The sequence below is a fragment of the Cyclopterus lumpus genome, chromosome 8 (genome assembly GCF_009769545.1).
Source record: "Cyclopterus lumpus isolate fCycLum1 chromosome 8, fCycLum1.pri, whole genome shotgun sequence".
In the NCBI taxonomy this organism is placed as follows: domain Eukaryota; kingdom Metazoa; phylum Chordata; class Actinopteri; order Perciformes; family Cyclopteridae; genus Cyclopterus; species Cyclopterus lumpus.
Genome location: NC_046973.1, coordinates 5,902,264 through 5,916,796, shown reverse-complemented (window position 1 = coordinate 5,916,796; position 14,533 = coordinate 5,902,264). Strand labels below are relative to the sequence as shown.

The following is a 14,533-nucleotide window of genomic DNA, read 5'->3' as shown; positions in this document are numbered from 1 at the left end:
GGTAGGACTAATAATAATAATAACTACTGTATAAACTGTTTGGCAATTTAATCTCAAAGATTCATCAGATTGTATTTCTAATCTTCTATAAATATTTAACTCCTACTGTCAAATAATTCAAATACAACTACCGTATTAACTTTACTTGAGTGCAGGTTCTGAATAAATGTAGTTACATACTGAAGATTGTTGGTTGATTACTGTCTGGAGTCAGAAACGGGCCCAAAACACCTCTAGAAACAGAGTTACAATGTTTGCCATGTGTAAAGTGGCCAATATTGTACACCGTGAAATAATAAACAATGTAAATGCACTGCTGGAGTGGATTCATTTTGTGACAGTTATCAAATTTGATTGAAACCAATCAAGACATTTCAGAACATATATAAAGAAAAATGAAAGTCTGAAATGTCACATTGTAAACATCGATCAGGCACAAACGTGGTTTCCTCAAAAGAGCACTACCAAATTGTAATCTGACATAAAATTGCTGAATATTCTGCAGCCAAAGTACAGCATGTCAGTGCCCTTTTTACATTATTTCACAAAAATCATAAACAAGTCAGATAAAACCCAAGTGGACAGAATTTACAGACATAGCAAGCATTTAAACTTCCTTCGCATTAATGTTTTATTAAGTGTGTTTTTGTTAAAGGATTGCACTACATTTTATTAAAAGTAAAGACAAAAAAAATATATATATAAAACTGGTGGTTTCATATTACCCCGGGATCATGTGTTTAAGAACCCAGCCTTACATCTGGCAAAAACTAGTGATTGTTGTATCCCCTTTAGTTCGTCAACCACACTGATGTAACCAAATCTAGTCGGGAGACTGCTGACACAATCTCAAGGTTAAATTTAGCATTAAGCCTCACCCATTCTGGTACCCGTTACAGACCCTCACTATCGAGCACTGCTACCAAAAGGTCTGTGAATCATTTTCTAGGTACACATTTAATCAATGGCCTTGTAAATCAATTAATACAGAAAAACAGAGACAGTTTTCCAACAGACTCCAGTGCATTTTATTATGTTTGCTCAGTTAATCATTAGAAACAGCCTGCAAGAAACCAACCTCAGATATAAATTAAAAATTTCTTTGATACTATCTTTCAAGATTATATTAATGCTAATAAATTTCCAATGAACCCACAGCGATGCATTTTAAAAACGTGGCTTAAAACCACCAAATAGTGTGTTCTTTCCCAGCAGATGAAGCTTAAATAGCTCACCAAGCTACACAGCTTTCAAACAGAGCGCCAATTAATTTGAAAACAATACAAAAATGTTGTGACATGGTGGAAAAAGGTCCCTCCCACTTGACATCGACAGTTCACTCTCGTCATTTGGGTTGAGCCACACCAAATGCAGCAGGTGGGGACAGAGACGGCAGAGGTTGACACACCGGGAGGCACAGGATGTCTGTTGAGAGCGACTGAGCCAGAGCTGCGGCGAGCTGAGCACCTCCTTCATGTGTGCTTGTAACCACTGTGGTGGTCTTTCACATAGCTTTCACTTTGATCTGCTTCATCTTCATCTGCTTCTTCTCGATCTTCTTCTGCTCACGTCGCTGGGCCGCTTCCTGAAAAAAGAAATATTCAAAACTCAATTGCAATTCAATTGCTTTCAAGCTGAAAGTTAGGTGAGAAGATTGATCGTCACCGATATACAGTAAACATGTAGCTACAGCTGGTTTAGCTTAGCATAAAGACTTGAAATAGTGTAAAACACTAACTATACATACACCAGTTTGTTTAATGTGAACAATAAACAAAGTGTAAAAACAATAAACAAAGTGTAAAACAATAACGTCACATTCCTATCTATAAAATGTCTGTCATTTTTAAGCTTTGGTTTATATACACAGATATTATTTTTTTTAAGCACTTTAAATTAGAATTAAAAATGTGGAATTTGTTATTTTTGACTGAGCCAGTCTAACTTTTTAACCCCAGGTTGCAGTCTTAATGTTAAGAGATGCTTTTATTCAAAGCGACTTATAGTGAGGGCATTCAACAAAAGTGCAAGAATCATTAAAGTATATTAACTTCAGCATATATGCTGCACTGCTTTAAGTGCTGCCTTTAGAAACAGAGAATTATCAATCATCTCGTTTAACTCTCAGCAAGAAAGAGAATGAGCAGATTTCCCAAAAGGTCAAACAGTTTCTGAAAGAGTTGTTTTGTTCGGGGCATTTCTGACCTCCAGACGACGCTGTCTCTCAGGGTCCTCCTCATTCATGATCCTCTCCTTCTCGGCCCTCTTCTTGTCCTCCCGGCGCGTCTGTGCCGCCTCCTGCCGCTGAGCGTGAGTCTGCTTCAGGAAGTTCTCCTCCACACGGGCCCGGTTTCTGTCCGCTTTCATTTTGCCCTGCATATGCAGGATAAAAAGGTACAGCAAATAAGTGCGTGGTCATTTGGATGCACTATGAGGCACCAAAGCGCTAGAATCCTGCTGACCTCTCGGTTGAGACGGAGTTTCTTGACTTTATCGATGCTGTAGATCACCATGTTCATGAGGGGGAGCAGAGAATCCATGTCTTTGGGAGAAGTGTTGCCCATGCCAGGCACTAGACAGACACACAGACACAGACACAGACACAGACACAGACACAGACACAGACACACAAAGAGTACATTAAACATCAACATTAAATGATGGGGCTATGAGCGACAGTTAAGATAGACACTAAATGCTCACCATTAAATGTAAACAACAACGTCTTCTTGGTCTCAGGCAGCTTTAAGGGCTGACCCTCCCTGAAAATAACCACACAGGAACTTTAAGTATCACAGAGAAAACATCTAAAATGCTAAATAACTTCCATGTCAGAGACTCAAAAAGAAAAAAAGATTACATTAAATACTTACTCTTGCATAACTTTTGGACCAGAAAATTGGTCCGAGAAATGAATGGACTCGATCTTTTCAGCATTATTGGTGATATAATGCACCATCTAAAAAGCCCCAAAACAGATGCAGACAGCCTGTTATAATAACTTTGTTGAACTCTGAAACATGATATTGTGTGCGAGAAGGGCGTAGAGAGACATTACCTTGTTGTCCATCACCCCGTCTGTGACTTCGCCCATCTCACTTAGAATAGATAGAGAGTCAGGGAGCCCAAATTTGGCTCCGGACTTAGGCTTGTCACCGCAGAACTCACTCTGTGGAGAAAGACCATTGTTTTTATGGGTAACAGGGACGACAAATAATACAGTTGTTGGTAGTGACAATAGTACTGTATAATAAGCACAGCTTTAGATTGCATTGTTTGATGTGCAGAAGTGGTGGAGTATGTTTACCAAGTCCTGCATCTCCTTCTGGAGCTTGGCCATCGCCTTCTTGGTGCCAACAGCAAACACAAACGTGTCCATGTCGTCTTCATTTAGAGTCACTTTGATTTGCTACAAACAGAGAGACGCTGTTTGTGAGACAATGACTGTGAGGCTGCTTGTAGAAGCAGTCCAGTACATCTAGATTTTGTGTTTCACTTCAAAGGCTTGTATTGACTCTGACGGACACATACCACTTGATCACCGACGGGCCTCATCATCCTGGCCAGAACGTTGAGCAGGTCCTGCCTCTTCAGAAACTGGATGAGGCCACAAGGAAAGAATATTACATGACGGTATATTTAACACCAACTCAGTGCTATACATAAAACACACTTCTCATACCTTGAGTTGGATCAGCATGCCTTCACAGCACACACGTCCGGAGCACCACAGGTTGTAGATGTGCTCATTTTCCTGATTCAGCTTCCCAGTGCTCACTCCTTCTTTACTGGTGCCGTCATCACCTGCACATAATACATTTTATTTGTATAGTCCCTTAAAAAAGGTACTCACGGCACTTTACATGGTAGAAATATACAATAGAAGCAACAGCAAAACAAGAAAGATGACAATAGTGAGAAACAAAATAAAAACTAGGCTAAATACCAATTAACACAAGCGCTGCGTCATCTGTTGCTTTCACACACTGCTGTGTTGTATAATGAAGACAACTCACCCACTAGTGAAAAGTTGCTCTCTAGAAGCTCCCTGTGTGAGTTGAACCAGGCCTGAGCGAGGCGACTGTTCTTGTTCTTGCCAATGAGGTAGTTCATGATGTAGGCCAACAGGCCGGTGACCATCAAGATCTCCATGTAGTAACTCTCCCAGCTGTTCTGCAGATGTGCAGGAACCTGCAGAGAACAACAAGCGTTCATTGGTATTAAAGCTTGACAAAAGCTGGATTTTATTCATCGGCCGATATCCGATTGTTTTTAAATGTTATCATCAGAGCTGCACTAAGGTCCCAGGAAGCGGTGAGGTCAGCTGCAAAGCTCACAGTGCGCCACCTTCACCCCGGGCCTTTCCAAGCCGACCTGCTGCCGGAAGTCGCAGTGCCTCACAGAGGATTCCCTCATAAAACCTCTCCTGTGTGCTGGCTGCTTCTCACCAGACACATTTCCTCTGACAGTAAGGGGTCACCCCTAACCCGACAAGTTGTATCCCCCACTTAGACTGCTGTTAAGAAGTGAAGCTGTTAATTTAGTCAAGTGACCAATAGCATTGAGTTATGCAAAAAAAGACTACATATGGAGATATAAGATTTCCTTCCAACAGAAACAATAAGCTTTATTAGCTTGAGTGAAAGTGAATATTTTGCAAAAGTGTGAAGTAATTTTTAGATTTAAAAGAGAAACAGTTTCTAAATCAAATAAGTTTAAGACTTCTCTAACACAGTTTCTTGTTACTTAACATACATACTGATGCAACGCATAATTAAAATCAGTCTAGCTCTGATCAGTATCAAAATACCTGAATGAAAGAATGGTGATTTAGGCTAAAGGCAAGTTACCAAAGACTACAATTTTAGTTCTGCCATTGTTAAGTTTCCTTGACAACTTTCCTTGTAAATTGTACAATAAGTATAATGACAACATATGCTTTGCAGGCAGCAGCAACCATGATCACTTTTAGAGCCTCAGCAGATCACAGTCAAGATAAAGACAGTGTGAAACTGGCCTTAGAAGATTTTAGCAATAAGCCCAGCTTACCGTGTGGATTATGAGGGGGTCCTTCATGGAGTGGCCCGTCTTCTCCATGTCTCCAATCCCCTCAAACTCCTCCTGGTCATATTTACTGTACATGTCTTGATCCTAAAAAGAAACATTGAGTTCAATTAGCTACAGCGTAAATTAATAAAATACCATAAATAAATAAATATTTATTATGAAAAATGTGCTCAAACTGTATACTGTAATCAGTAATACAAGACAATGTACCTGAGTCTCGGAGTCCTCAAAGCCATCCCCATCCAGGCCATCCTCCAGCTCCACGGTGGCTTCATCTTCATCTTCATCCTCTTCGGGCTGAGAGGACGGTGAGGCGCGAGGCGGAGGGGCAGTTTCTGCCTCAGCTGCTGGATCGTCGTTCATGTCCTCAAACTCAGCAAAGTCATTGTCATCAAAGTCTGCAAGGTCCTCGCCATCATCAAAGTCATCGTTGTAGCGTCCCTTGGAGTAGGGAAGGGCCAGGAGGAGCAGCAGTGCTGGAATCAAGAGGAGACGCGGACTACGCATGGTGGGACCTGCACCAAAGGGGAAAAGCATAGAGAAAGAGAGGTGATGCAACAGGCAGGAACACATGACAATAAGGGTGTTGGAAGAAGAGACAGAGAAGGTCAAATGGAAAAGATTAAACATCCATGTGCCTGATACAAATACTAAACTATAGGCAAGAAAATCTCGGTCCAGAAATCGGTCACCTACTCCATAGTGCTTGTGTATCAGTTTGTAAATGAGGCTACTTGGAAGCAATCCATGTCATAAATGAAGTGAGACGATAGTGTCAACCTATCCACAGATATTTAACACAATAGCCCAAACTGAGGCCTCTGGCAATAAGTTACCACCGTGACAAGAGTCCAGGGTTAAACTTGTCTACAATACAGAAACCAAGCCAGCCTCTGCTCACACAACGAGCATTCATGTGACAAACACCAAAGAGCTCCCTGTGGACCGAGACGGACGAGAAAACCACTCGGCAGGAGTTCAAGTGTTGATTTAGTCCTCGATTAGCGTTAAGTCACTTAGCCTTTGCGAATAAAAAAAGGATATAAAGCTATAATACATCGGTATGTCAAGATTAGACATTATCAATGACACATTGAGGCACAACGTCAAGGCTCAGCGAAGTCAGACCTGAGGAGTTGGGGGTTGAATCCGTCGCCAGCCAACGAACTTTAGCCAGAAACCCAACGTCAGCTTTGCTAACAGGCTAAAGTAAAATGATGTGAGTGACTTTGTTTTGGAGGCGTTCAAGTCAATATGATAGTTGAGACCTAATCCAGCGTTAGTGACACGTAGGATGAAGACACAAACCGTCTATCAAACCCGCCCCATCCCCCAGCTCTCACTCCCTCTATCATCAGCCGTTAGCAAATCTGGCATTAGCATGCTAACGGGGGCTAACTAGCATGGCAGCTTGTTGCTAGCGACCAAAGGAGTAAAGCGGTCTTGTTCTCTTTAACGCAACTCGGGAAATGAGTCTCGCTTGAACAAAACCAGGGAACAAAAGCACCGAACAAATAACGTACCTGGAGAATTACTGAGAAAAATAAACGCAGCGCTGGTTCGAGTAGCTTGAACTGTCCTTGCACTTGTGTTTCACGTCACGCCTGAAACAGGAGAGTACTCGACATAGGACCAACCTTTCAAAGCAAAAGTATCGCGGTAGGATATATCAAATACCCCCTTCAACACCATGGAAACCACGTGACAGCCTCGCATGTGTAGTATTCTGGTTCACTAAAATGTTTTATTTTGAAATATCCATACCGGATGCTGTCATAAACTGTTGTTATATCGGGCTTTACGTTAGTGACGTTAAATCCTCGCGTTTTTATTACTTCAGCGCCATCCAGTGGTCACAGTACATAACTACAACTGTGTCTGTTTCAGAAGTGGTACCCGTTTGTATTACAGTTCATAGGACTACTATACTATTACATCCATCCATCCATCCATTATCACCCGCTTATCCGGGGTCGGGTCGCGGTGGCAGCAGGTTCAGCAGGCCGACCCAGGCTTCCCTCTCACCCGCAGCACTTTCCAGCTCATTCTGGGGGATCCCGAGGCGTTCCAAGGCCAGCCGGGAGATATAATCCCTCCAGCGTGTCCTCGGTCTTCCCCCGGGGCCTCCTACCAGTTGGTATAGTATACTATTACATATAAACATAAATATGAAGTAGCCTACAAACCATTTTCTTAAGCTCTGGATTTTCCTTCTGTATGACTTCGTGTCCCATTAATGCACATTACTAACTTTTGTTTCTCCGCAGTCTTTGTGCTTTGTTGCCTTACAGGTTTACATGGATTGTGGTTTTATCTGGACCCTGGTCCTGCCCAACACCCACTGTTATTATCATTATCATTAATATTATTATTAGTTGCATTACAATTAGTATTGCCAAAACTATTTGGGATTGTATTATCATTGTTATTTTACGATATCACTGTTGCTGTTATATTTGGTAGTTGTAACTTTTTTATCATGCCTACTATTCTCATTATATAAATAATTTCTGTCTTATGCATTGAATGTGTTCTAACTCTGTTATGTTGTTCATTCATAACATAAGGCATCTATTGTACTTCTGTCCATCCGGGGAAAGGGATCCTCCTCTGTTGCTCCCACTCAGGTTTCTTCCTCTTTCCCCCTGTTAAAGACCGAGGATGTCTTATATTTACAGATTTTTAAGCCCTCTGATTTTGAATTGGATTCATACACTATAACATACAACTCCTTTCATAACAGGATATATTTAATTTTCTACAGTTACAATTAATATCGTTATTTACATGTGCATACTGCTGTATAATAATAATAATAATACTTTGAATTTATATAGCGCTTTTCAAGACACTCATGTATTACCATGTATACTGTATACTGTACATATCCACCCATGCTATATTTATTTATTTTCACTATTTATATTTCTATATTTTTTTAAGAATTGTGAACAGTTTACAGTCTACATTAATAAACACCTTTTGAGTTTATCATTAAACTAATGTAAAGCGTTTAACTAACTTACCCATTATATGATTGTTACACCTTTAATAAGCTGTTAGTGGCGTTATTAAGATAATTACAAACCGTATTATGTATTTATTAGCGGTTAACTACGCACTTCACATGTAATGCTTTTTTTTTGCAGATGCGGATCACTTTTAGTCGGAACACAATAAACTCAAAACATTTCAGCGACACGGAATCGTTAGTGTGTGACACACCGCGGTAGAGCCATGTGGAACGTGTTGCGTTGCCTGCGTCGTTAAAGCGTCGCTCGGTAAAACTAGCTCGTCGTCCACATTTAACGGTCACAATGAACGTAATTTCTATTGAAAGCTAAACGATAATGAATTAACAGTCAATGTTGTTATTGTTGACTAGCTCTACAGTTCGCTGAATAATGGGGAAATCGAAGGTAAGTGACGGCCTGTGCGAGCAAGTTAGCCTCAAGTGGAGAGTTAGTCTGATTGATGTGAGCCTAACACTTTTATTCAAGACGCTAATTAACGTCAGTCGGGTTTTTTTTGTGAACATGTAAGCGAAATATTTATTGTTAAGCCCATAGTTAATGCAGGTAACAGCTGGTGCACGTGGGATAGCGTAGGGCCGGGTTGATCCTTTACGCTAGCTTACATTTTAGCTAAATCAAATGAGCTTTTATCGTAAAACAAATTTTAAAAAATCACACCGGAATCAGTCGCATGCCATCATTTCCCTTTTTCTTTTCATGATGACCAATATAATGGATGTCGTCCTTTTTCAGACCAAGAACCAAAAAAAGTCGCGAGCAACAGCTAACCATGTGGCCGAGGAGACCTACAGCGCTGTTCCTCACTCCTTCGTGTTCAATCGAGGTCAGATTGGGAAGAACGTGGGTCAGCTCATCGTGGACGTACGGAGAGTCATGGAGCCGTTCACTGCCGAGTCTTTGAAGGTATGTCTGACTTCAACACCTCAGCACAGATGTGACCGTTCACACTGCTGGATGAGGCCATGTGCTTTGGGCCGCTCATTCCGTCCCGTTAAATGACATCACAAGTGTAGATGTGTGGCTATTATCGGATTTATTTGAACATTTGAGTAAAGGTGCTGAGATATTTTAAAATGGAAGCATAATTGCCATATCCACTGTTTTGACGTGCGTGTGCGCTTTTTTAAAAACAGGTTAGGAAGAAGAATGTGCTGAAGGACTTTGTGGCTGTAGCAGGACCACTGGGAGTGACTCACTTTATGATGTTCAGCAAGACTCCCAGCTGTACTAACATGGTAAGACCACTTCACAAACAGCTCTTGGGTACTGAAGGACTTTACAGTTTTGCCATGTAAAGCCTGTATCACCATTTAACAACACGTTTCTGGTGCTTTCAGAGACTGGCCCGACTTCCCAAAGGTCCCACACTTAATTTCCGAGTGCTCAAGGTAAAAATATGAACGCATGGTTAAAACACACATATAGATGGGCTCAGATGATGATGACATTTTAGTACTTGACTGTCTGTGATGTTTTCAAAGTAAACGCACTGATGTGCCCAAACTGAGTCATTTTCAACTTTTAATTTATTACTCCCACTCTTTTAAAGACTCTTGAACTTTTTTTAAATTTTCAGTATACTCTTGTCAAAGATGTGGTTTCATCGCTGAAGAAGCACCGGATGCACGAGCAGCAGTTCACACACCATCCGCTACTCATCCTCAATAACTTTGGATCTGATGGCATGCATGTCAAACTCATGGCCACCATGTTTCAGAACATGTTTCCTTCCATTAATGTGCAAAAGGTACGTTCTTCCTGCAGGCCTGTTGCATCGGCGTCACGTTGGTTGACTTGAGATTTAAAGCCTTGTTTGCGTGATGTGAGTATAGTCTTCTGAGATTCCCTTTGAAGAATCAAAGTAAACGCTTTCTGATTTCTGAGTCTTTAAGTCCTTCAACGTTGTAAACTTTTACCCTTGAATTCTAGCACACACAAAATTAACGACGCTGTTGTTTTCCAGATAAGCCTCAATAATATCCGGAGATGTGTGCTGCTGAATTACAACCCAGTGACCGAGGAAATTGAATTCCGTCATTAGTAAGTAATATTGTCATATACATTCAGGAAGTCATTGTTTTCTCAGTGCTGTAGAAAGCAAAAGGCCGGACTTTGACGACAAGCACTAAGGAGATTGGCTCAGATGATGACAGATTGTGACATGACTGTTCAGTGATTTATGTTCAAAGTAAACGCACTGACGGGCCTCCACACAATTACCACATGTCTTGTATATTATTGAGTAATCGTCCCACTGACACACACGTGTTGCCAACCTGCAGCAGCATGAAGGTCGTCCCTGTGGGCATGAGCCGTGGAGTCAAGAAGCTGATGCAGGAGAGGTTCCCAAACATGAGCAAGTTTGAGGACATCAGTGAGCTGATGATAAAGTAGGTTCTCGTGGCGGTACAATTGTTTTAGTCCTGAGGTCAAAGGGCACTTAGTTTGATGACTTAGCTATTTTGTGCTTTCCTTCGTCTCTCAGGGGGGCAAACCTCTCAGAAAGTGAAGCGGAGCAAGACGGGGAGCACAACATAACCGAATTACCGCAGGTCTACTCCGGCCGAGGCAACATGGCCTCCCAGCAGAGTGCCGTCCGTTTGACCGAGGTGAGAGCGCTGAGGGAGTGAAGCCGATGAAAACAATATGGCGACGCTTCGATGGCATATGAATTGTTGCCCTGTGTTGTACTCAGATTGGTCCTCGCATGACTCTGCAACTGACAAAGATAGAGGAAGGCATGGGAGATGGGAATATCCTTTATCACACCGCAAGTGAGTTCACTCCTGTCTTTTTTTTTTTCTTCGATAGTCCTGTTTAGTACGTTCTGGTGTACATGATGACAAAATCATTATGAATTCTATGATTTTTTCTTTAAGTAAACGCTTACTGATGCATCATCAAAAGACTACTGAGTTTAATATAGACCTGGTAAAAATGTGGCCTCTAATTAGAAGTTGTGTTGCACTTTGTTTGCAAGTCTCCAAGACGGAGGAGGAAATCCTGGAGATCGTGAGCAGGAAGGAGGCCCAGCTGAAGGAGAAGGCCGGTCGCCGGAAAAAGCAGGCGCAGAATGTTGCTGAGAAGAAGGAAAAAAGAGACGCAAACAAGTAATTTGGCCGTGTAGATAATTTGACCTTTCTGCCGTATCCATTTTTTCATTTTGTTTCAGTGCAACACTTAACGTTTTCCCTGCTAACAGGAAAAGGAGCCTGGAGGGCATAAAGAAGAAACAAGCGGAGGCTGAAGAGGACAGTGAGGTGGAGGATCCCGGCATGCCGGACGGTCAGGTTGCTGCTGTTGAATCTGATGATGAGGTGGAGTACTACAGACAGGCTGTAGGACAGGAGCCAGATGAAGGTGATTATAACATTACACTTTATTACACTAGCTCTTCAGGGTTGTTTTGAATGTATTTATTGACCAAGACTCTGTTTTCTGTGCAGACATGTTCCCTGCTAACAAGAGGAGGCATGGCTCAGAGAGAAATCAGGGACCTGCCAAGAAGAGGAAGATGTCACCGGGTCAACCATTTAGAAAAGACCGGGACACGAGATCACCCAAGAGAAACGGTCCAGGAGGTCACGGAGACACAAGATCACCTAGGAGAAGCGGTCCAGGAGGTCACGGAGACACCAGATCACCCAGGAGAAGCGGTCCAGGAGGTCACGGAGACACAAGATCACCTAGGAGAAGCGGTCCAGGAGGTCACGGAGACACAAGATCACCTAGGAGAAACGGTCCAGGAGGATACGGAGACAAAACAGGAAAGGGGTGGAAGCAATCTGGGGATGGGGATAAACCATTTGGAAGGAAAATGAAGCCCGGAGGAAAGGCGTTCGGCACAAAGAAGCTTGGCGATAGGGATAACAAATTTGGCGGGAAGAAGAGATTTGAAGGGAACAAAACATTCGGTGGAAATAAGGACAAATCCTTCAAATCTAAAGGTCCAAAAGGCAAGCCGGCCTCCAAGAAGAAAGGTTCAGGGGTAAAGCATGGCTCTAAACAGAGGAAGGGGAAAGGCTGAACCTCTTCTTCTCTCTGGACTTTGACTTTGAATGTGTTTCTATGCTCGGCCTCCAGGTGGCAGCAAACTGTTGCTATTAAACCAGTGAGTGATGTTTGTTTGAGAGACTGTCTTGCTGAAAATCAGCAGGGAGGACAAAAGTGCTATATTTTCCACAATGTATAATTAATTGTACTTGTTCAATAAATGACCGTACCAACTTACAGTAGAGGATTGTATTGTCAGAGTTGTTTATCACAATTGGTCTTGCATAGTCCCTGCCATAAAAGTTTTTACTTTGAGTTGCGTGATTGCACAGAGGGTAAGAGGAAGTGACTGAATTCTACAAGCCCACCACATCACACTTACTTGGTTTTACAGTTATCACACAGGAAATTAACTCGGTTCATGTCGCAGTGCTTTGCAAAGCTGTCTCGTAAGTAGAGGTTATCATTTACATTTCAGATTTTTTCTTTTCTTTTTTGAGTCTTAGCATTTAACATTTAGTGTAATGTATTTGTCAAACAAAAAGAACAATCCTCTTTGAAAACATGTCCTTACTTCCTGGACGGATTACTGAATGGACTCAAGGCTTCTGATTGAAGTTACCACAGACTTGGTGGGGGGGGGGATATCTCCAAAGAGACGGATTACAACTAAGACATCTACAAACTGAATGTCTCTGAATCCGTGGCTCTGGGAAAGGTGAGGTTTTTACATATCTGTGCCCATTGTCTAAAAGTCAGTATCTAACTGAACATGAACTGCACTTAACATATTACTTTTATTCAAATATTTTAATCAACATACTTCAATTTACAGATTTTAAACTGTAAAACTGTGCGCGCAACAAAGTGACTGTCGGCTGAAATGAAGATGGAGCACAGTTTCGCCGTGTGTGAGAAGTTTCAGAAGGCCCTGCTGCCCTCCGTGTACGGCGTTGAGTTCCTCGTGGCTCTGGCCGGAAACCTGTTCGCCCTGCGGCTGCTGGTGGTTCGAGAGAGACGGAACTGGCACACCGGGGTCGTCCTGGCCTGCAACCTGGCCATCAGTGACCTGCTGTATGTCCTCACCCTGCCCCTGCTCATTGTCTACTACGCGCTGGACAAGCACTGGGTGTTTGGCAACGCCGTGTGCAGACTCGAGCGCTTTCTTTTCACCTGCAACCTGTATGTGAGCATCTTCTTCATCATGGCGATAAGCGTGAACCGCTGTGTGGCCCTCCGGTTCCCCTTCTTCACCCGATCCAGTGTCCAGCCCGGCCACGCCAAGGCCGCCGGCGTCCTCATCTGGGTCCTCGTAGGCGTCATCTCCTGCCCTGTGCTGCACTTTGCCTCCGTTTGCCCCAGTGAGCACAACATCACGACTCTGTGTGTGTCCTTCTGTGGACAGAGGCTCGGGGATGAAAGCCGTCACTTCGCTTACAGAATGTTCCTGGCTGTGTTTGGTTGTCTGGTTCCCTTCCTGGTTACTTTCTCTTCTTACTGTGTGGTGATTTTGGTGGTGTGGAAAAACGCCAGCATCACCACACTGGAGAAACGTAAGGTCGCCCTGTTGGTCTTATTGGTGCTCGTGCTTTATGCCATTTCCTTTGTGCCGTACCACGTCTTCCAGCTCTATCACTTGTATATGAAAATCCACAATCCCAACAGCTCGGTCTGTTGGGTGTATGACTCGTACCAGGTGTCCAAGGGACTGGCCACTCTGAACATGTGCATCCATCCAGTCCTCTACATGGCTCTGTTCGACAGTATGCGAGTAGCTTGCTGTGGGAAGAGCCCAGAGGACGACCACAACAGGGGGGTGAGGAGGAAGGAGAGAGCTGCTGCTTGACAGCTTTTCTGGCAACTTCATCATCTTTTCATGCTGTGAAAATGTGTTTTTCTTATTTCTGAAGCTAACTTTGCAACATAATCCTATGTGATAAAGATTTATTTATTGCTGATTATCATCATTCTGATTCAGTTGATCTGACAACAGAGAAAGTTCAGATTGTAATCCTGCACAGTTGGTTGAGTATTCAGAGGCATTTTGCTTCATTACAGAGGAATCCTGTTGTCTTTGAGAGAGTTTTTGTTTCAATTAATCAATGTTGACTTCTGATCCCAGTTCATGTGCTTTATAAATTATAAGTTTTCTTTCCAGTTTTCTTTGAAAGCTGAACGATGAACATTCTCAACAAAACAAAATGGCAGAAAAGTAAATGACAAAAACATTTTTGTGCAGCTGTCGCACCCTGGCTTGAAAACAGTGACAAAAACCTGATCCAAATAAAGTGGTTTATTAAACAAAAAGTAAGTCAATATAATTCAAATAAATGTATGGCAGTATTGTGAGTGTAATGTAAATTTGCTACATGTGTCTTTTGCTGTAAAAACAAAGAAAATAAACCAAAAGCTCTGAAAATACAGTTGTAGGCTGAGAG

General features: G+C 42.4%; 2 protein-coding genes across 3 annotated transcripts; one reads left to right on the top strand and one right to left on the bottom strand.

Annotated features, from left to right (window-relative positions):
* Positions 1 to 617: 617 nt before the first annotated feature.
* ccdc47 (coiled-coil domain containing 47) lies at positions 618 to 6,839 on the bottom strand. 2 transcript variants are annotated; one of them, XM_034540151.1, is made up of 13 exons: positions 6,591 to 6,839; positions 5,278 to 5,582; positions 5,050 to 5,151; positions 4,017 to 4,191; positions 3,683 to 3,804; positions 3,532 to 3,597; positions 3,308 to 3,409; positions 3,059 to 3,169; positions 2,874 to 2,959; positions 2,704 to 2,762; positions 2,463 to 2,572; positions 2,206 to 2,373; positions 618 to 1,585 (listed from the first exon to the last, which is right to left on the bottom strand). In XM_034540151.1, exons 2-13 carry the CDS (start codon positions 5,572 to 5,574, stop codon positions 1,505 to 1,507), a joined length of 1,479 nt encoding a protein of 492 aa, XP_034396042.1. In that variant the 5' UTR covers positions 5,575 to 5,582; positions 6,591 to 6,839; the 3' UTR covers positions 618 to 1,504. The 2 variants fall into 2 exon arrangements, with proteins under 2 accessions (XP_034396042.1, XP_034396043.1); XM_034540152.1 differs by lacking the exon at positions 6,591 to 6,839 and adding an exon at positions 6,196 to 6,403 and having other exon boundaries at positions 1,005 to 1,585.
* Positions 6,840 to 8,269: 1,430 nt separating this feature from the next.
* On the top strand, positions 8,270 to 14,518 carry LOC117734733 (suppressor of SWI4 1 homolog). The gene is made up of 13 exons (XM_034538999.1): positions 8,270 to 8,486; positions 8,835 to 9,005; positions 9,236 to 9,337; positions 9,440 to 9,490; positions 9,679 to 9,849; positions 10,066 to 10,142; positions 10,385 to 10,492; positions 10,588 to 10,711; positions 10,798 to 10,876; positions 11,083 to 11,212; positions 11,305 to 11,462; positions 11,549 to 12,127; positions 12,968 to 14,518. Exons 1-13 carry the CDS (start codon positions 8,472 to 8,474, stop codon positions 13,939 to 13,941), a joined length of 2,739 nt encoding a protein of 912 aa, XP_034394890.1. The 5' UTR covers positions 8,270 to 8,471; the 3' UTR covers positions 13,942 to 14,518.
* The last annotated feature ends 15 nt before the right edge of the window (positions 14,519 to 14,533 follow it).